At 37.4% G+C, this 17,068-nt stretch overlaps 2 protein-coding genes across 2 annotated transcripts; both read left to right on the top strand.

Moving 5' to 3' along the window:
- Positions 1–2,089: 2,089 nt before the first annotated feature.
- On the top strand, positions 2,090–7,278 carry LOC117660627 (platelet glycoprotein IX-like). Its single transcript, XM_087887804.1, has 2 exons — positions 2,090–2,658; positions 6,288–7,278. Exon 2 carries the CDS (start codon positions 6,317–6,319, stop codon positions 6,914–6,916), a length of 600 nt encoding a protein of 199 aa, XP_087743930.1. The 5' UTR covers positions 2,090–2,658; positions 6,288–6,316; the 3' UTR covers positions 6,917–7,278.
- Positions 7,279–10,912: 3,634 nt separating this feature from the next.
- On the top strand, positions 10,913–16,278 carry LOC117677618 (platelet glycoprotein IX-like). The gene is made up of 2 exons (XM_087887782.1): positions 10,913–11,318; positions 14,194–16,278. The coding sequence occupies exon 2, from the start codon at positions 14,195–14,197 to the stop codon at positions 14,747–14,749; it is 555 nt and encodes a 184-aa protein (XP_087743908.1). The 5' UTR covers positions 10,913–11,318; position 14,194; the 3' UTR covers positions 14,750–16,278.
- Positions 16,279–17,068: the final 790 nt, after the last annotated feature.

Here is a 17,068-nt window from a genome sequence, read left to right as displayed (position 1 = left end):
TCTTAATATTTGCTAGTGGTCTCCTATCCAAGTACTAACCAGATCCCACCTTGCTTTGTTTTTTGAGACCAGCCAAGGATGGCTATGTTTTGGGAAAGAGAAATGGATGAGAAATAGATTGGGGGTGTGCTTCATTTTGGATCCAAACTCAAAAAGGTGCTTTGGGGTATGCATGGGTGCATGCACCACATCTGTCAGTCACTTCTTTAGAAAGTTAAGACTTTCCTAGGCTTATAGAGTAGTCATGCATGCCTAGGAAAATTAAAGAGATGCTGACTGGATACCCACATCTACAGAAAAGTACCCTTTTGATTTAGATCTAAAATGCTATGTCTCCCAAGATGCCATTTTATTCACTGTACTGATAGGATTCCTCTTTCTTCATTCCAGAGGAACCACCAGTGGCTGTAGAAGAGAATAACTGAACTTCAGCTGAGTGCTGGGTTTCTCTGGGCCAATAGTGACACCTATCATTCTAACAAAAGAGTCTTAGCAAAGTAAAATAACTGAATGCTACTCCAGAATTATTTCAGAAGAAATTCAGCTTTTTTGTCTTTTTTTTTTCTGGGGGTGAACTTGAATATATGTCAACAGAATTGCCCGAGTGATGCTGAGAAAAAAAAAAGCCAAATAGGTTTCAGTTCTAAAATGCAACATGTTAAGGGAGAAACAAGCATAAGTCACATATAATAAATTAAACAAATAAAAAAGTAGCAACAGTGAGTGACAGCTTGGAAAAGAAAATCAGAAGTAGAGAAGAAAATTGGCTTGGAAAGCCTGGTTCTCAATATATTGAAATCAATGGAATAATCTACCAATTCATAAAGTAGGAGAATGGATAATAATCAACACATTTCTTACTTATTAAATGCTCAGCCAATTTTAATCTGGGGGGTATGCCTACTCATAGTGGAAGCAAACAGATATTTCTCAGATCAGAGGCATCCTCAAGAGGAAGTATTTAAAAAAATCAAATGGCCACATTCACATGGCCCACCTATAATTAAAGTAACACACATAAAAACACAGATGGGCTTTCCACTATGCAGCTGCCATTGGACTTTTTTGAACCTCTCCCCAAGGATGCTCTATCTCAGCTGATTGTTCTTACATTTTTGGAGCCTCCAGAGAACAGACTAGTTTGAAGCTATGAGTGCTTTGATGGCAATAATATAGAGTAAAATAAAGTGAAGAGGAGGAACTTGGACTCTCCCCTCTCCTCACACAGTCTGATGAGGTGGACAGGAAATGCAGAAGGTGAGGGGTTTTGGGGGGGAGGGTAAGTGAGCTGAACTGACTGACTGAATCTTTGCTGGCTGATTCCAGCGCTGCATTCATTAAGCGTCTCTTGAGCAACAGATTGTGGCAACAGAACTGACAAGCTGACAGGGTGTTAATTTTAATGGGAACCATTTCTATTTCCACATGAAGATCATTTTGAAAAGGGTTGAAAAGGTTTATTCTCCTGCTTGTAGCTATTTTTCAAGCAGCTCTTAAATGTTAAGAAACAAATGTGTACTATAAATCATCTTATAAGGAAAGATTACCAATTAATCTTTAGAGTTCGAAGCAATAGACCTAGATACCCTTTAGGCCAGTTTTTCAAAATAAATAATAATTAAACAGAGTCTCAAAACAGGTGGTGGAGCAGGGCATAATTTTAATGCCGAGATTTCTTTTGACTCCTCATTTTTCTTTTGAGACAATCATTTATCATCATTTTTAAGAGGCAGGGAGACCAAGTTACAAACATACAAAATTGTGATTAATTTAAAGTTGTGTCGGATATTTTAAACTTCTGAATAGACTTCGTGGGATGAAGAATCATGGTTACTTGAGGATGATGTGTATAAAAATCTGAGGGAGAGGAGAGCTGGTCTGCAAGTTCCAAAATTTTCTATAATAATCATAAAGCATGAATACTTGGTGGCTGTTTATTAACCTAGTCAAAAGCAGTGGCATGGGGGTGTCCATGGGAAGGGATCCAAAAAAGTCAGCTGTAACAGTATGACTTTTTATATGGCCCGTGCACGTAACACATGTAAAAAACAACAGCAGGGGTTTCAACTGCATGGTTGCAGATGCCATACTGACTTTCTTGACCCTCTGCAGAGTCAGGCAAATTTCATCTATTAAAAACCAATCTTCTTCAGACTGGGCCACTGATCACTTGTGCACTACACTTATCTTGTTTTTCCAGCGAAAGCCACTGGGCCGAAATGTCACTCCTGCAATTCCCAATTCTCTCTGAAGCAGCATTCTATTGAGTGAAACCAGTGGTTCATGTGACCAAGTTTGTGTCTATCCCTGCAGCCTCAATGTCTCTTGTTATTAGACTGACCAGCATACATAAACCATGGATATGGGTAGAATACTTTAGTGGTGAGAAGTGCATAGAGCAAGGATGAGAGAGAAAGATGTGCATCCTTAAAGGAAGCTCTCCCCCCTCCCACCACCGCAGGAAACACCCATCCTGCATCTGAATGGCCCTTGAGTTCAGGAGATAATGATGGAGACTTGCCTTCTGTGGGGAGCCCTTATTAAACTCATTTCCTTCCTGAATTCAAAAACCACTTACTGCATTTGCTCCATTGGTGTCAGTTAAGAAGGTTCAGTGAGAAGAACACAGCCTCTATTTAAACAAAAAACAAAAAAAAGGTAAGAAATAGGATTCAATTCTCTTTTTAGCTTGCACCTTTCTCTTTCTCTTTCTCTTTCTCTTTCTCTTCCTTTTTTTGCACCTTTTCTCTTCTTCTTTTACCTTGCTTATTTTTCATGTTAAACTGCTGAAGATAATCTGCAGCAGATCCATCTTTAAACAGCTAAAACCTGATTTCATGTCATAGTTTCTTATTGAATAAACACACTCACAAAAACAAATCACCTTTTCCCTATTGTAAATACTGTTCCTATTAATGGACCACCATGCATAAAAAGCAAGATGACCCAGACAGCCAGTGGAAAGTGCTGACCAAAGCAGCCTCTGGGTAGAATTCCCAGCCAGCGCGCCATCTCCATGCATCCACAAGAGTCAAGCTGGGGACAAAACTAGTCACGGTGTAAACAAGGATGGTGGAGATCTGAGTTGAAACTCCATTCACACATGAAGTCATCCAGTCCTTTCCACTTCACAAAGCTAATGCAACTACATTATCTTGCCTGATCCTTTTTGCTGCTCTTTCTTCCTCACCAATTCTGTTTTCCCCTCTTCTCACATTTTTTTGCTCCTCTGATCTCCTTACGCCAGTGTCTCACTGGAAAGACCAAGGGAAGCTGAGCAATGCATGTACGCAATCATTTTAAAAGACATGAAATGCCTTCCAAACTCCCATGAGGAATGGAAACTTGCATGCTATTCATCATGCTGCCTTCTTGTAGCCCTTGTCTACATTCCCAAAAGTTGTTTGTAGTTTTTGACCATCTATAGATGGCTCAGCCCTTCCCTAGATAGGCAAATGGAAGCCCCTGTCCCCTGAAAATTACTGAAGCCCTCCTGCTTATTCCCATTAATTCAACATCTCTTTGAATTTCAGTTAAATGTCTGTGAGGCAATTGACAGGAATGGCATCTCAAGTCTAAATATTTTACAAATGAAATTTGGTTTACCATCACATTAACTGTTTAAAATTAGCAGGTTATGTGGGTTATATTCCAAATAAGAAAGTGACTGACCTCAAGAGACTTTACTTCCAAATAAATGTGCAGAGGACTGCATTGGAAGTGCTGAGTAATCATGCAATGCAGAGACACGGCTTTATATTCAGCTCTAATCATTTTAATAAATAGTACTTCATACTAAGATAAGGATTAAATATTCCCTTTGGGGAATCATTCATTTTACCCTGACTGATAAATGCATTCTGAGCACCATCTCTCTGTACTTTAAAAAGTTCTAAAGATTCTTAGGGACAATTTATATAATAAAATTCAACGTAGTAATAGGGTATTATTGTACTTTGAATAAAACCTATAAACCCTTGGTGGATTATTCTAGGCTTCATTAAAAGAAACAGTCTATCAAAATCTTTTTTTTCTTCTCTACTTTGCACTGGTGAGATCAATGGCACACCTAGCGCATTTGACATATAGAATGGAACATTTTTAACCCACCCTTCATAATCGGTAAAGTTGTTAAGGTATTAGACTAGAAATCAGTAAACTGTGAGTTCTAGGCACAAGCCTACCTGTGTGATCTTGGGTCAGTCATTTCTCTCAGCCCTAAGACAAAGGAACTGACTCAAGCCACTTCCATTCTGCCTATCATGGATTCTCTATTTCTAGAAGATTTTAAGAAGAGGCTGGTTAAACTCTTGTGAATACTTTAACTGGTTTTCTTGCATACTGAAGGAGGTTGGATTACCTTAATCTTGTGGTCTCTTCCAACTCCATAGTTCTGTGATTTTATGAATGATAAAGCTAATCAGAGTCACATGTTGAGCTGGGCAGCTAAAGAAATAAAAAAAATAAAAAAATAAAGTTAATGCACATCCAACATATATGAGAATAACTATCTGATGGGCTTTTATTTGTGCTGCCTTAGAAAAGTTGGTCATCCACATAGCATTACAACTATTCAAAGACCCATTTAAAACATCAGATTACTGTCTATATTAGGTAGGGTGTCATTTCTTAAGAAAAAGAACACATACATAAGAAGTGTGGAACTCAAAGCCTCAAATGCCTGTGCGCCATTGGCTTATTTAGCACTTCATCTCAATTGAATGCATGCATTGACTCCATTGAAAAGCAAAGCTTTTATGATAACATCAGATTATGAAAGATGCATCAATGTTTGCTGTATAATGCATCACCAACAATGCAAGCTGTAGTATTCCGAAAATGAGCAGCTGAATGAGCCATCAAAGACAAAACAGAAAAAGAAGAGGGAGGGAGGGAGGGAGGGAGAGAGAGCTTATTTTTTTTTAAAAAAAAGAGGTTAATGTTTTAATAGTGTGATCCTGTGTGTGAATATAGGAATTTACTGCCTGGCATAAAAGTCCTCATTATCACATAGCAGTGGTGCTTCCTTGGAGAAAGAGAGAGCCACACTAATGTAGTGGGTGATCTGTATCAATTCTGAAAACTACTAAACAACTACTATGACAGATTATCACCTAAATCAGTATTTCATAGCCACAGCAACTTGAAGATATGTGAACCTGATTTCTGGGAATTAAAGTCCACACATCTTAAAGTTGCAGAGGTTGGGAAACATTGGCCTGAATGAAGAGGTTAAAACAATGTAGGCAAAAGGGGCTTTATGACTCTCCAGAACCTCTTTAGCCCCCCCACTCCCCCAAATGGATGGATAGTCATATTCAGTTTTTAGACAGTTTGAGAGTTGACTAAATTTGAATAGACCAGCCTTTCTCAATTATTTTGCCCTGCTGGAACCCTTGAAATAATGTTCAGGTCCCAGGGAATCTTGCCTAAAAACAACAAATTGTATGCAAACTCCACAACACAACTCATTTCTAACCTACACAAGTCACATTTTACAATGTGTACAAAAACAGCAAACGTGAGTTGTAATGCATGAACATTCCTACCACTGTGAATGCTAGCATTAGGTGGCATGCAAAGTTTTCTTTTTCAATCACAATTTCTCAAAGAACCCCAACTGAGAAAGGCTAGAATTGGAACATGGGGTTAATGTATTCAAAGGCCAAATATTATTGTTGAAATAAAAAAGCATCAGCATCAGTGGTGGTATTCAGCTGGTTCTATCCGGTTTGGGAGAACCAGTAGCAGCGGTGGCAGGAGGCTCCGCCCACCCACCCGGATGTAATCATGTCCTGTTTTTGACAATCTGTGCATGCGCGGAAGGCCCTGCACATGCGTGGAGGTGGCACGTGCGCTCACATTTGCGAACTGGTAGTGAAGGTAAGTGAATACCACCCCTGATCAGCATCCAAAAAAATATGAATATTTATGCCTGTTGAGCAGGCTAATTGAGGTGTAAAGAGAAACTAAGATGGAAGAAGGGAAGAGGGATCATCTAAGAGACATGGCCAGTGTAGAATCCATATTTGTTCTCTAGTCACTGTCTTATCATGACATTTTGGTGATCAAATTTCTTCCCATGTAGAAGACTTGGGAAGTTTAACTAAGAATATAAAATGGCTTTAACAAGGATTGCCTTCTGGGTCCAAATTTAACCACACAGTTTGGGCAGCGCCACTGTCACCTTCTGATGTTCTTGGATATAACTCCCATCTTCTAATTGAATAGGACAGAGATAAGCTCACACATATTACATTGTGTTTTGGTTTTTTTTTGTTCCACAGCTACAAGCAACAGAGCTACAATAATCTCAATGATCAAAGGGCTAATCATGTTGTTGTTCTTAAACACAACCCAAGCTTGGATCTGCATGCTCTGTCCTTGCAAGACTCTTGATTCCTGGGGTTGGGAAGCAAACTGCAATTTGATGGAACTCAAGGAGATGCCCCTCCTGAACTCCAGCATCAAAATTCTTCATCTGCAAAACAACAACTTGACCACTGTTCCTCTTGGTGCTTTGGATAGCTTGACCAACTTGGAGGAAATTAATTTTTCCAACAACCCTTGGCACTGTGACTGCTCTATTTTATATCTCAAGGAGTGGCTGGCAGACTTCAATAAAAGTTCTCTTGCAAAGGCTACCTGTAAAACTCCAGCTTCTCTAAATATGAAAGCCTTGAGCCAGCTGAAAGGGAATGAACTGGAGGGATGTAGGAAATCCCTGCCAATCAGTTGCCGTGATTTTTTTGGGAGGGACTTTGGTCTGATTATTTTGGCAATCATTGTCTTAATTTTAACAGCATGTGTTTTGCAACGTTCAAAACAGTTGGTTTTCCAAGCCAGAAGAAAGCAGCATTCTTCTGAAGTCCCACTGCTAGGGTTCCATGACCTGGAAAATCAGAAGTCCAAATGAAATGCTGCAGTGGGCAATAAAATGTTGTAAGGATAAAACCAACCATGTAATATTGTATTTTTGTGAACTGAAAGTATCTATAGTCACAACTAAAGGCCTCTTTTGGTAAAGATATCACACTTTCTCACACACACACATTTCTATGTGTGTATGTCAATAATCACAATATCATTGATATTAAGCCAGTAATTCTGATAGATGTATAAGTTGTTTTGCTTTGTAATTGTACTATACTTATTAATGCTCCGATATGCATAATTGAAATGTGTTTTCATGCATCACAGGTTCTGTTGCTATGGCACTCAGTCATTCAGCCATATAATCATTCACAAAGAGAATAAATAATCCTGATCTTATGCAAATGTTGTTCACTGTGGTAGTAAAGCATATTCTTATATATTAGAAAATGGAGTTACTCACATATTCACTGAATACCAGGACAGAGAATTTAGTGCTTTCATCTTTTACAATTCCATCTGAAAAAAAAAAATAATTTGAATTAGGAAGTTATATTCTATAAATTATGGTTTTGCTAGTAAAAATATTTTATGGACAGAATATTTAGGATTGGAAAATAGTTTATTTTTGCAGCATTGCAATCCCTATCCATTTAGAAATTGGAAGTTACCAATCCATTTACTGAAGGGATTATTAATTTTTAAAAAATATGGACACTTAATTATTCAGCAATTTGATGAGTGAGTTTGGTGGCTATGTCACAAATTCATCCATATTTCCTTCACAGGGTTCTACTTGGGCTTTTTGCCAAGCTCTGTTTCAGATGATTCTTTTAATGTGAAATTGCACTACCAATATACTCTACCATCTACAGTATATTGGGGTGGGTGGAGGTTTACAATGGTTTCCATTTATGATCTTTCTGTATTTTCCCATTATTTATTTCCCAATATGTATTTATTATTTATCTTCTTGCTTGCTCTAAGAAGAATTAAGGGAGGTAAAATGGACAAATTGCACAGTTTTTGTATTGCTAGTGAATGTTGAGAGTTTCTAGATTAGAATATGGAAGTATCCAAGGACTTCAATTTGCTTCAAACAACTTTAGTCTTGAATGTACAGTATAGGCTGAGTAGTCCTAGTCCATAACTGGTGTGACAGAATAATACACCATCCTGCCTTTTATTATTTAACAAGCACTATATCACTGAAAATTGTGTTGGATTTATTGATTTAAATGAAGCAGACTTATAGTTCACAGTCCACCAATTCTAGTAAAGAGTTCCACAACACACATTTCCAGGTTTTTCTTTATTTTATTCCACAAATATACTTCACATTATTGAAGTGTTCTCAGTTATGCTTAGAAGACACCTGTTCTTGTGATCTATATTCTATATGGATGATATCATGTCTGAATTTAAGGGTTTTTCATCGAAAATATTTTTTTTTATGCTAGAGAGAGCATGCCAGAAACAAATACATTTGCATGAAATTACAATTATCTAACTAGCATTGGATCGAAATTTAATCATTGTAACATATTACAAATATGTTATCATATTTGTAATATGATTTATCATACAAATATCCAGTTAGTCTGGATATAAATTCAGTTAGTCTTGACCATAAATTTAAATGAAACTGCTCTAAGCATGGCAGACCCCGGATTTATCAAGGATTATCATTATCTCCTTAAAGTCTAAGCCTTTTTACAAATGATAAAATGTTTTACTTAATTTATTTCATCAACATGGACTTAATACTTCCACTTTTCTCATGGGTTATATGAGATATAAATCATGCACTATATCAGTCCTTTCCAGCATGGTTCTCTACTGGTAAGAGGAACGACAATTGCCAGAATTCCCAAGCAACACATCACTGTTGGAAATTTTAGCTGGTTGCTCAGGGAAGTATAGTCCCAACATATTTATAGAATTCCCAGTGGGAAAAGTTTATTATCCTACTGTATTACAGAAAGGGACTGGCTTCGCAAATGTCAGAGATCTACCCTCTCAGCAACCATTGCAAGCCTAACTAATGATGAAGAATGGTAATACCATGCCTGACTCTGCAACAAACCATAATTTTATTAAACTTGTATGTTAGCTGACTTCTAACAACCCTATGTAGCTCACAAAAGTAAAAGAAATTACGATCAAATCTATAAAACATAAAGATAAAGCAAGGAAAGCATGACAAAGTGAAGAGTCTTACTCTTTCTTGCCATAGGCCTGGGTAAAAAGCCAGGTGCTGATGTTCTTCTAAACAACAGCAGCAGAGTGGAAGTCTATCCAGATCTTGGACAGAACTTTGTCTCAAAGGCCAGGTGCTGCCTACAGAGAAGGCATCCTTCAGGAGTCCCAATAGTTTAATGAAAGGAGCACAGAGCATGCCAACCCTGCCAAATCCAATTGGCTGCAGCAGATACAGAGGCAGGCAGTCCCTCAAGTAACCAAAGTCTATGCCATGTAGAACTTTATAGGTAATCAGCATCTTGAATCACACCAGAAAGGAAACCAGCAACCAGTGTAGCTCGTGAAATAGAGGTGCTACATGGTCATATGGAACCATGCCTATGACTTATATAAAGCTTCTGGTCAGTGGTGAAATCCAAATTTTTTTACTACTGGTTCTGTGGGCATGGCTTGGTGGGTGTGGTGTCGCTTGGTGGGCGTGGCAGGGGAAGGATACTGCAAAATCTCCATTCCCACCGTATTCCAGGGGAAGGATACTGCAAAATTCCCATTCCCTCCCCACTCCTGGTGGAAGGAAATTGAAAAATCTCCATTCCCACCCCACTCTGGAGTCACCCAGAGGTGGTATTTGCCAGTTCTCTGAACTACTCAAAATTTCCACTACCAGTTCTCCAGAACCTGTCAGAACCGACTGGAATATTGCACTTGTCAAGACACAGTGCAACTAGGATATAAGTGGCCGTCTGAAGGGCTTCCTGACCTAGGAAAAGTTGGCATACCAGGTAAGAACTAAGCCAATTAGTCAAGGAAGCCTCAATCCAGAAATTTACAATGAAGGGGTAACCATTGCCCTTGAACTCTTGTGCTCAGCAGCTGTGTTTCAAGCCAGTATTATGTCACTCATATTAATCAATTGATACCATGGGAAGGACAAGTAGACAGCCAACATTTTTAGTTTTTGGATCATTATTTTTTTAAAAATAAGGGAGGTCAACATTATCCAAATTCATCAAAAGAAATGAACAAGCGATAGAGAACCAATAACTGGCTGTTGCACAAAGAAAACTGGTCTGGATTGGGGATTTTCTCTATTGGAAACCCCAGGGTTGCAAACCCCTAAGTCTTCAAAACCACAAGCGATCTCTTTTGCTTTATAGAATACTGTTCTTTGCTGAAAATATTACAGTTTGTTATTTTATGATAACTGCCTGAAAAACCCCTAAGCAATGGAAACAAATCCTTCACTAATGATGTGCAAAGAAATGTAACTGCATTGTAAGCTTTGCATCATTTATAAATTAATGAGTTGCAGCTCCATTATGCGTGTGGTGTTTAAATTCCTTCATTATTCCTGTTTAATGCAATATATATGATAATCGGTTTTTGTGTGAAGGTAAACCTAGATTATTTTATTTCATGTAAAATTAACATGAAAATATTTTCTGCTCTAGAAAGTTCATTAGGAATATGAGAGTTTCATGTAGCAGGCAAAATGGAAAGAAAACCCACACACATGTCCTACCATTCTATGCTTTAAGTTGGAGAAATGTCTATAAACATATGCAACATCTGAAATAAAGTCCTTGATTCTTGTTAATTGAATTCACATCGACGTAGACATGTATCAATTTTCACTGTCCATATTTAAAAAAAAAAGCTTCTTTATTTTAAAGATATTTTTGGAAATCAGAACTGAAGTTAGTTATAGCAGAGAATGTAAAAATGTTGCTCTGGGAAACATAAACTTTAGAGGTCTTGGAGAATTGTTGAAGGAGTGCAGCTTTTCTAATAAGCAGAGCTCTCCTTATCAGAAGGAACCAGGATGTTGTTATCAGGAGAATTCTTCCAGAGACAGAGTGAGTTAAGCTGCAATGGTGGATGAGGGAGTATCACAAGCTTATCTTCCCCGGCCACTTCTTTCATAAGCTTCGGGACACTTCCTACATAGCCAATCAAATGGATTTCCATAGGGCGTGCTGCTGCTTACAGTTCTCATTGTAACAACCCACAGAAAGATGGAACAACTATGCCATCCACTGAAAATGGATCATGTGCAAAAAGTTTCCCAGAGAACTTTGGAAAGGTGATGTGGTCTGTAAATCAGCTCTATCTTTTCCTATATTGAAAAATGCACAGGTTGAAAGCTGATTTTCAGATGCTGAAAATCAATGTAAATATTTACAAACAAAATTAAGAGAATGCAAAGGTGTACAGAAGACGTTCTCATGTGTCTTTGGCTTGAGGTAAGTTCTTTTTCTGGTATCAAAGGTGTTTATTATGTCTTTTTATACTTCTAAAAAGAAAAAAAGAAAAAACTGCAAAAAAAAAAAAAAAGCCCACAATGGTAATAAAAATAAATTATTGTTTTTGTTGGCTATACAGTCAGCCAGATGTTTAGACTGGATCTGGCATTTTTATCCATTAATCAAATGTTTCCCAAGGCGTAGGCAGATATTGTTTGATAGGGTTAAAAGTATCATTGCAGGATGTAAGCTATTCCAAGTAAAGCTGCCTTTTGAAATTGATTGATGGTGATTTCGTCAATGCCAAAGATGTTCAAGTAATGCTCCAGCTGTTTTGAGCCCAAGGTGCCTATTACTATTGGTACTATCTTTGCTTTCTTTTGCCATAGTCATTCTATTCTATTTGCAAGTCTCTGTATTTTGGGATTTGCACTAACTAACTAACAAAGTTTCTATTTCCATTGTTCAGGTTATTGCTGATTATCCAGGGGGCACTTGAGGATTTCTAGAAATGGAAACCCCAATCCCTAAAATAAAACCACAGAAGGAAGGAACCCCAAAAGAACTAAGCATACTCAGGGCTACAGAACATTTAAGTGAAAGCTATATGGAGAAATAGAAAAGCAGATTCACATGTGAAACATCTGAATTTGGCAGGTCCTTACTTAAATACAGAGGACCTACTTTTTAAAATGAAAATAGATTTTAAAAAATAAACATTTAATATTTTCAGGGCATATATAAATGATATAAAAGAGTAATTTTACATGAATGGCTTTAATTGCTTTAAATACTTGCTTTTACCCTATTATGCATAATTAAGTTTTTTGAACGGGTTGTTTGAAAAATTGCATGCCTCACATTTTGTTGCTTACTATCAGAGAGAGGCATTTTGCCTTGTTTTGGGAATGCAGCCGAATTTGCTGCTACATGCAAAACAGCAGCAGCTGCAAAGGGGGAAGGGCCAAAATAGGGCCCCCATCTCTCCCGACTTCACTTAGCTCATAGTGGTATATTCAGCTATTGCTTTAAAGTTCCTTGAATTCTACACATTTCTCTCCAGACGTAAGGCCCACAAAGTTATTTGCTTTACTGCTGGGAACTGGTAGTAAGGATAAGTAGAACCCAACCCTGGCGGGAAAGCTAGTTAGGTGTTTTTTATATAGGTTGGGTCTACATATTTTTGTCTTTCCAACCAGCTTGGAAATGAGCAACGTCTGAGATAACAGCTTCAGATTATTTTCTGCTCTGCATTCAGCTCCACCTATCTGTTGCTTTATTAAGCAGATGATTCCACTGACCTACATTTTCAGCCTTTCAAAAAGAGTGCCACCAGCACGCAGGTAGTCCTCGACTTACAACAGTTAATTTAGTGACCAAAGTTATAACAGCACTGGAAAAGTGACTTACGACCATTTTTCACACAACCATAGCAGCATCCCCACCATGGTTATGTGATCCAAATTCAGATGCTTGAGAACTGGTTCCTATTTAAGGTGGTTGCAGTGACTTGGGTTCATGTGATTTCCCCTTTTATGACCTTCTGGGAAGCAAAGTCAATGCGGAAGTCAGATTCACTTAACACCTGTGTGACTAACTTAACAACTACAACCATTCACTTAACAATTGTGGCAAAAAAGGTCGTAAAATGGGGCAAAACTCATTTAACAAATGTCTCACTTAGCAATTTTGGGCTCAACTGTGGTCATAAATCAAGGACTACCTGTAAATAGGGGCAGGATATGCATAACTGGCTGCTTTTGTGATATTCCTATCCTTCCTCCACTGAGATAATAAATGTCCACTTACTTTATTCTTAAAATAATTCTATAACGCAGAAAGGATTCTGATAATGCCTTTCTCATGATTACCCAATAAGTTCCTGGTGATCACAGATGTGAATTAAATTTAATAATCTGTCCATTCCTCCTCCTTTGACAGATCACTCTTTTATGACTGTTCAAGTGAAATCTAGTAAGTCAGTGTTATACTATATCCCAACTCTTTAAATTTTGCATAGGCATAGCAGTTTCCTCAAGTTTTGATTTTTTTTTATTCCGTAAAAAAATTGTGATCCTCCACTTCAAAACCTACTGGAATCCATTTTCCCATAATTTGAAAACAACATCCCCTAGGGCTGAATATGTTTAATTTATTCTGTAAAAAATGTTGCATTCTGAGCATCCTAATGCATTTCTCTGTAAGTAGGTTGTTCCCACAATTCCATTTAGGAACTGAAAAGAGTCAGACCTGAACTTGAGAACTGAGAAAAACATTTCTATGCATAAGCCTTCGTAAATATCAGTGCTTACCTTTGAAGGAAAACATGCTTCATGTGCTTCACAGATGATCTAACACAATGAGAAATAAATTGTTTGTATGAAAATTAACTTTCCCTTCCTGCTGGCTGCTTATAAAAGTATTGATTTCTTATCTGAAAGGGGCAGTCAGGAGAAGATTCAACTTAGATGTAGACTATCATATATTGCAAAACCTAAATTCATTCTATGTCTGATATGAAAATATTTTTAACTATAATATTAAAGTAAACCTCAACTCCAAGGGGAATCTTTTATAAGCAGCACAAAATATTAAATCACCTATTCAAATATATGATGAGCATGAGATATTAATTTACATCAGGGGTGTCCAAAGATCTATGGACTTCAATTCCGAGAATTCCCCAGCCAGCCATGTTGGATGAAGATTTCTGGGAGTTGAAATGCACAAGTCTCAAAGTTGCCAAGGTTGGATACCCCTGAGTTATTTCAACATATTTTACACGTTTATTGTGGAGAATGTTGACCAAAACTAAATGTTCATAAACTTACACTAATTTATTTCTTTATACGGTTATCCTCATTTAAATTTTCAGGATGATGCCATGTCAAGGCTTATTGATTCTTCTGTTTCTTGAAGCTGCCTTTGCAAGCCACTGTCCACACCACTGTACATGCTCTCCACCAGGAAACAGTCCACTAAAACTGAACTGTAGCTTCATGGGAATGATGGTGCTTCCACTTTTGCCAAGTCAAACACAAGAGTTGTACCTCCAAGGCAACAAGCTAGCCACGATACCTGCAGGAGCATTTGACCATCTTCAGGTGTTGAAGATCATCAATCTATCTAGGAATCCATGGCATTGTGACTGTGGGATTTTGTATCTGAAAAACTGGTTGGAAGACCAAGAGGGAAGCTTAGCTTCTAAAGATGTTAGGTGTTTTTCTCCTCCTGCACTTCGCAAAACAATGATATCTGAGCTCAAGAGGAATGAACTGCAGTTGTGCTTCACTTCCCGTATACTTTGTTCGGATTTCTTGTTCAATGATGCATTCATTTTCTTTTTTAGTCTTATTGTTTTTATTATCAACTGTTTCTTGATAACAAAAAGGACTAAGTTTAAAGTGGATGTTTATGACAAGAATTTATGACCAGCCCCCCCACCACCACCCCCGCCGCAGACCCAGGAAAAGCTCCTGCTATTTCTGATCAACTGAAAAGAAGAACAGGAAAAAGAGTACCAAGCCATTCATCATTGCTTGTGACTACTGTGCATTAGGTTGCAGAACAAAGAGAAAGGTCAAACAAATTATTTCTGTTTATCATTAAAAGTGAAATGGTCAACTGAAAAGCATGACTATTTAGATTATTCATTTTAAAGAACAGAAACTCATTAAGAATATCTACATGGAACAAAAACCATAATTTGCAGCTTCTAAGGTAAAATTTAAACCAAAGAATTAGTGTCTCATTTTAAACATACTTTTGATTTTCATAACATGTTGGAAATCATCTGATGAAAGTACCACCCATATTTTTGTACTATAATTCAAGTCAAAGATCAGGTGGCAAATTATGGCCTTTGATTAATAAATCAGTATACTGAATTATTTAGCATCTGTTGACCTGGATTCTGTCCTGGTTGTGGTCATTTTCATTTAATCCATAAACAGTTTTTGGCAGATGGAGTTCAGGTGCTCCAGATGCTGATTAGTATATACCACAATGAGAAATTCTTTAAAGACTTTCTAGTATATGTGGTATATGTGGAGCTCTGCTTGTATGTGTATCTGTCTATGTTTGCTGCTGTTTTTCTTGTTATTAATATATCTATCAACAACACAAAAAGCAGTAAGCAGCAGATATGATTTCTTGGCAAGATTGCATGGGAAAACTTATTATCAAGTTCAAAGAAATGTGTTTACAATCATTGTCTTTTTCTGAATTCAATTCAAGATAATTGTACTGACCTCAAAGCCTCTAGTTTGAGAAAATACTCTCCATATTTAACACTTTGTACCAACCTACCTATAGATTATGTGTCTTCCAGACCACCCACAGAAAAATGTTTGCAGTTAGGGGAAGAACATTTTAGGATTGTGCACCCTATTTCTTTTCCAGTAATACTCACTTGCTGTTTATCTCGCAATACATGGAAATATTTCATGAATATCTTTGTATTATTCTGGATTTTTAAAAATGTGCAAAGTCATGTCTACTGATGCTTATTGTTCTCTAATATTTCTGCAACAACTGATAGTTTTAAACTGTTTTTAACCATCTGAAGGAGGAGGCAAGGGCAAATCACTTGTTACCAAGAAAATTGTGGGGATTTATACAGGCACTTGCCAGGAGTCAACACCACTTGAAGGCAAATGCACACAAAAAAGAAGAATTTAAGTTAACTTTTATCAACCTGGTATTTCCACATTACTTGGACTACTCCCATCACCATGACCAAAATAACTGTGGATGATGAGAACTATAGCTCTAAATGAATAGAATTTTTTTGCAGTTTAGAAGAAACCATACGTTCAAGAAGCCTGCAAAACATACAAATAGAAATTGCAATAGTAACAATGATTTTCACCAACAAAACCAGTGAAAATAATCTAATAAGTTATTTTCTTGGATAACAAGAATTTTACCATAATGACTATTAAAAATACGATGCTCTTCATATCAGGGAGTGTTTTTCTGAATGTGTCACACAATACTCTTCTTCTCATCAAATATCAGTACTGACAAATTAGAAGACGGTATCAATAAGCATCACTCTGTAGATGATACTTTAGAAGGTTTGTCTAAGAATGGGATTCACACTCAGCAAAATAACAAAATTCAAACCCAAAGTTTCAGATTAAAAGGGTTTGAATCAGGGGTAGGTTCTACTTACCTTTACTACCGGTTTGCAACAGGATCGTGTGCACACATGCACATGCGCAGATCTCCTATGACAACATCCAGGGTGGTGGGTGGAGCCTCCCGCTGGTTTTACTACCGGTTCTTGTGAACCGGTCTGAACCAGGGGAAACCCACTACTGGTTTGAATCCTAATGAGAATCAATCAAATACTGCCACATAAATCATGATAAAAGCTTATCTATCTACATGAATTGGCATACAATTCATGGGATTTACAAAGTAGACTGGTGAAAGCATTTGAACTGAATTGTTTCTGGCCTTCTAGGATAAGTCTGGCAAATTTTCCCCCCAAAGGTTTTCGTCTGCTTTCAGCAAACAAGCATTTCAGTATAAATAGACAGAACCAAGACGACCTATCTTTCTGTATACTTTTAGTTGCACGCTTTTAACATAATTGGTCAAATGTAGCTTTCATGTATCACACACATTTCATAAATACACATTTAAGTCTTTCTTTGATTCTCCCACTGAAATCAGTGGAATTCAGCTACTTGATTTTACTTGGGATGGGCTCCTCCTCTTAATAAAAATGACTTATTCTGATA

Source organism: Pantherophis guttatus, chromosome 2 (assembly GCF_059756535.1).
Source record: "Pantherophis guttatus breed Tessera chromosome 2, ASM5975653v1, whole genome shotgun sequence".
Classification (NCBI taxonomy): Eukaryota; Metazoa; Chordata; class Lepidosauria; order Squamata; family Colubridae; genus Pantherophis; species Pantherophis guttatus.
This window is presented reverse-complemented; position numbering and strand designations above follow the sequence as displayed.

Bases quoted from the DNA above. Each gene is read 5' to 3' on its own strand.
- LOC117677618 (XM_087887782.1), top strand. From the start codon at position 14,195: ATGATGCCATGTCAAGGCTTATTGATTCTTCTGTTTCTTGAAGCTGCC.
- LOC117660627 (XM_087887804.1), top strand. From the start codon at position 6,317: ATGATCAAAGGGCTAATCATGTTGTTGTTCTTAAACACAACCCAAGCT.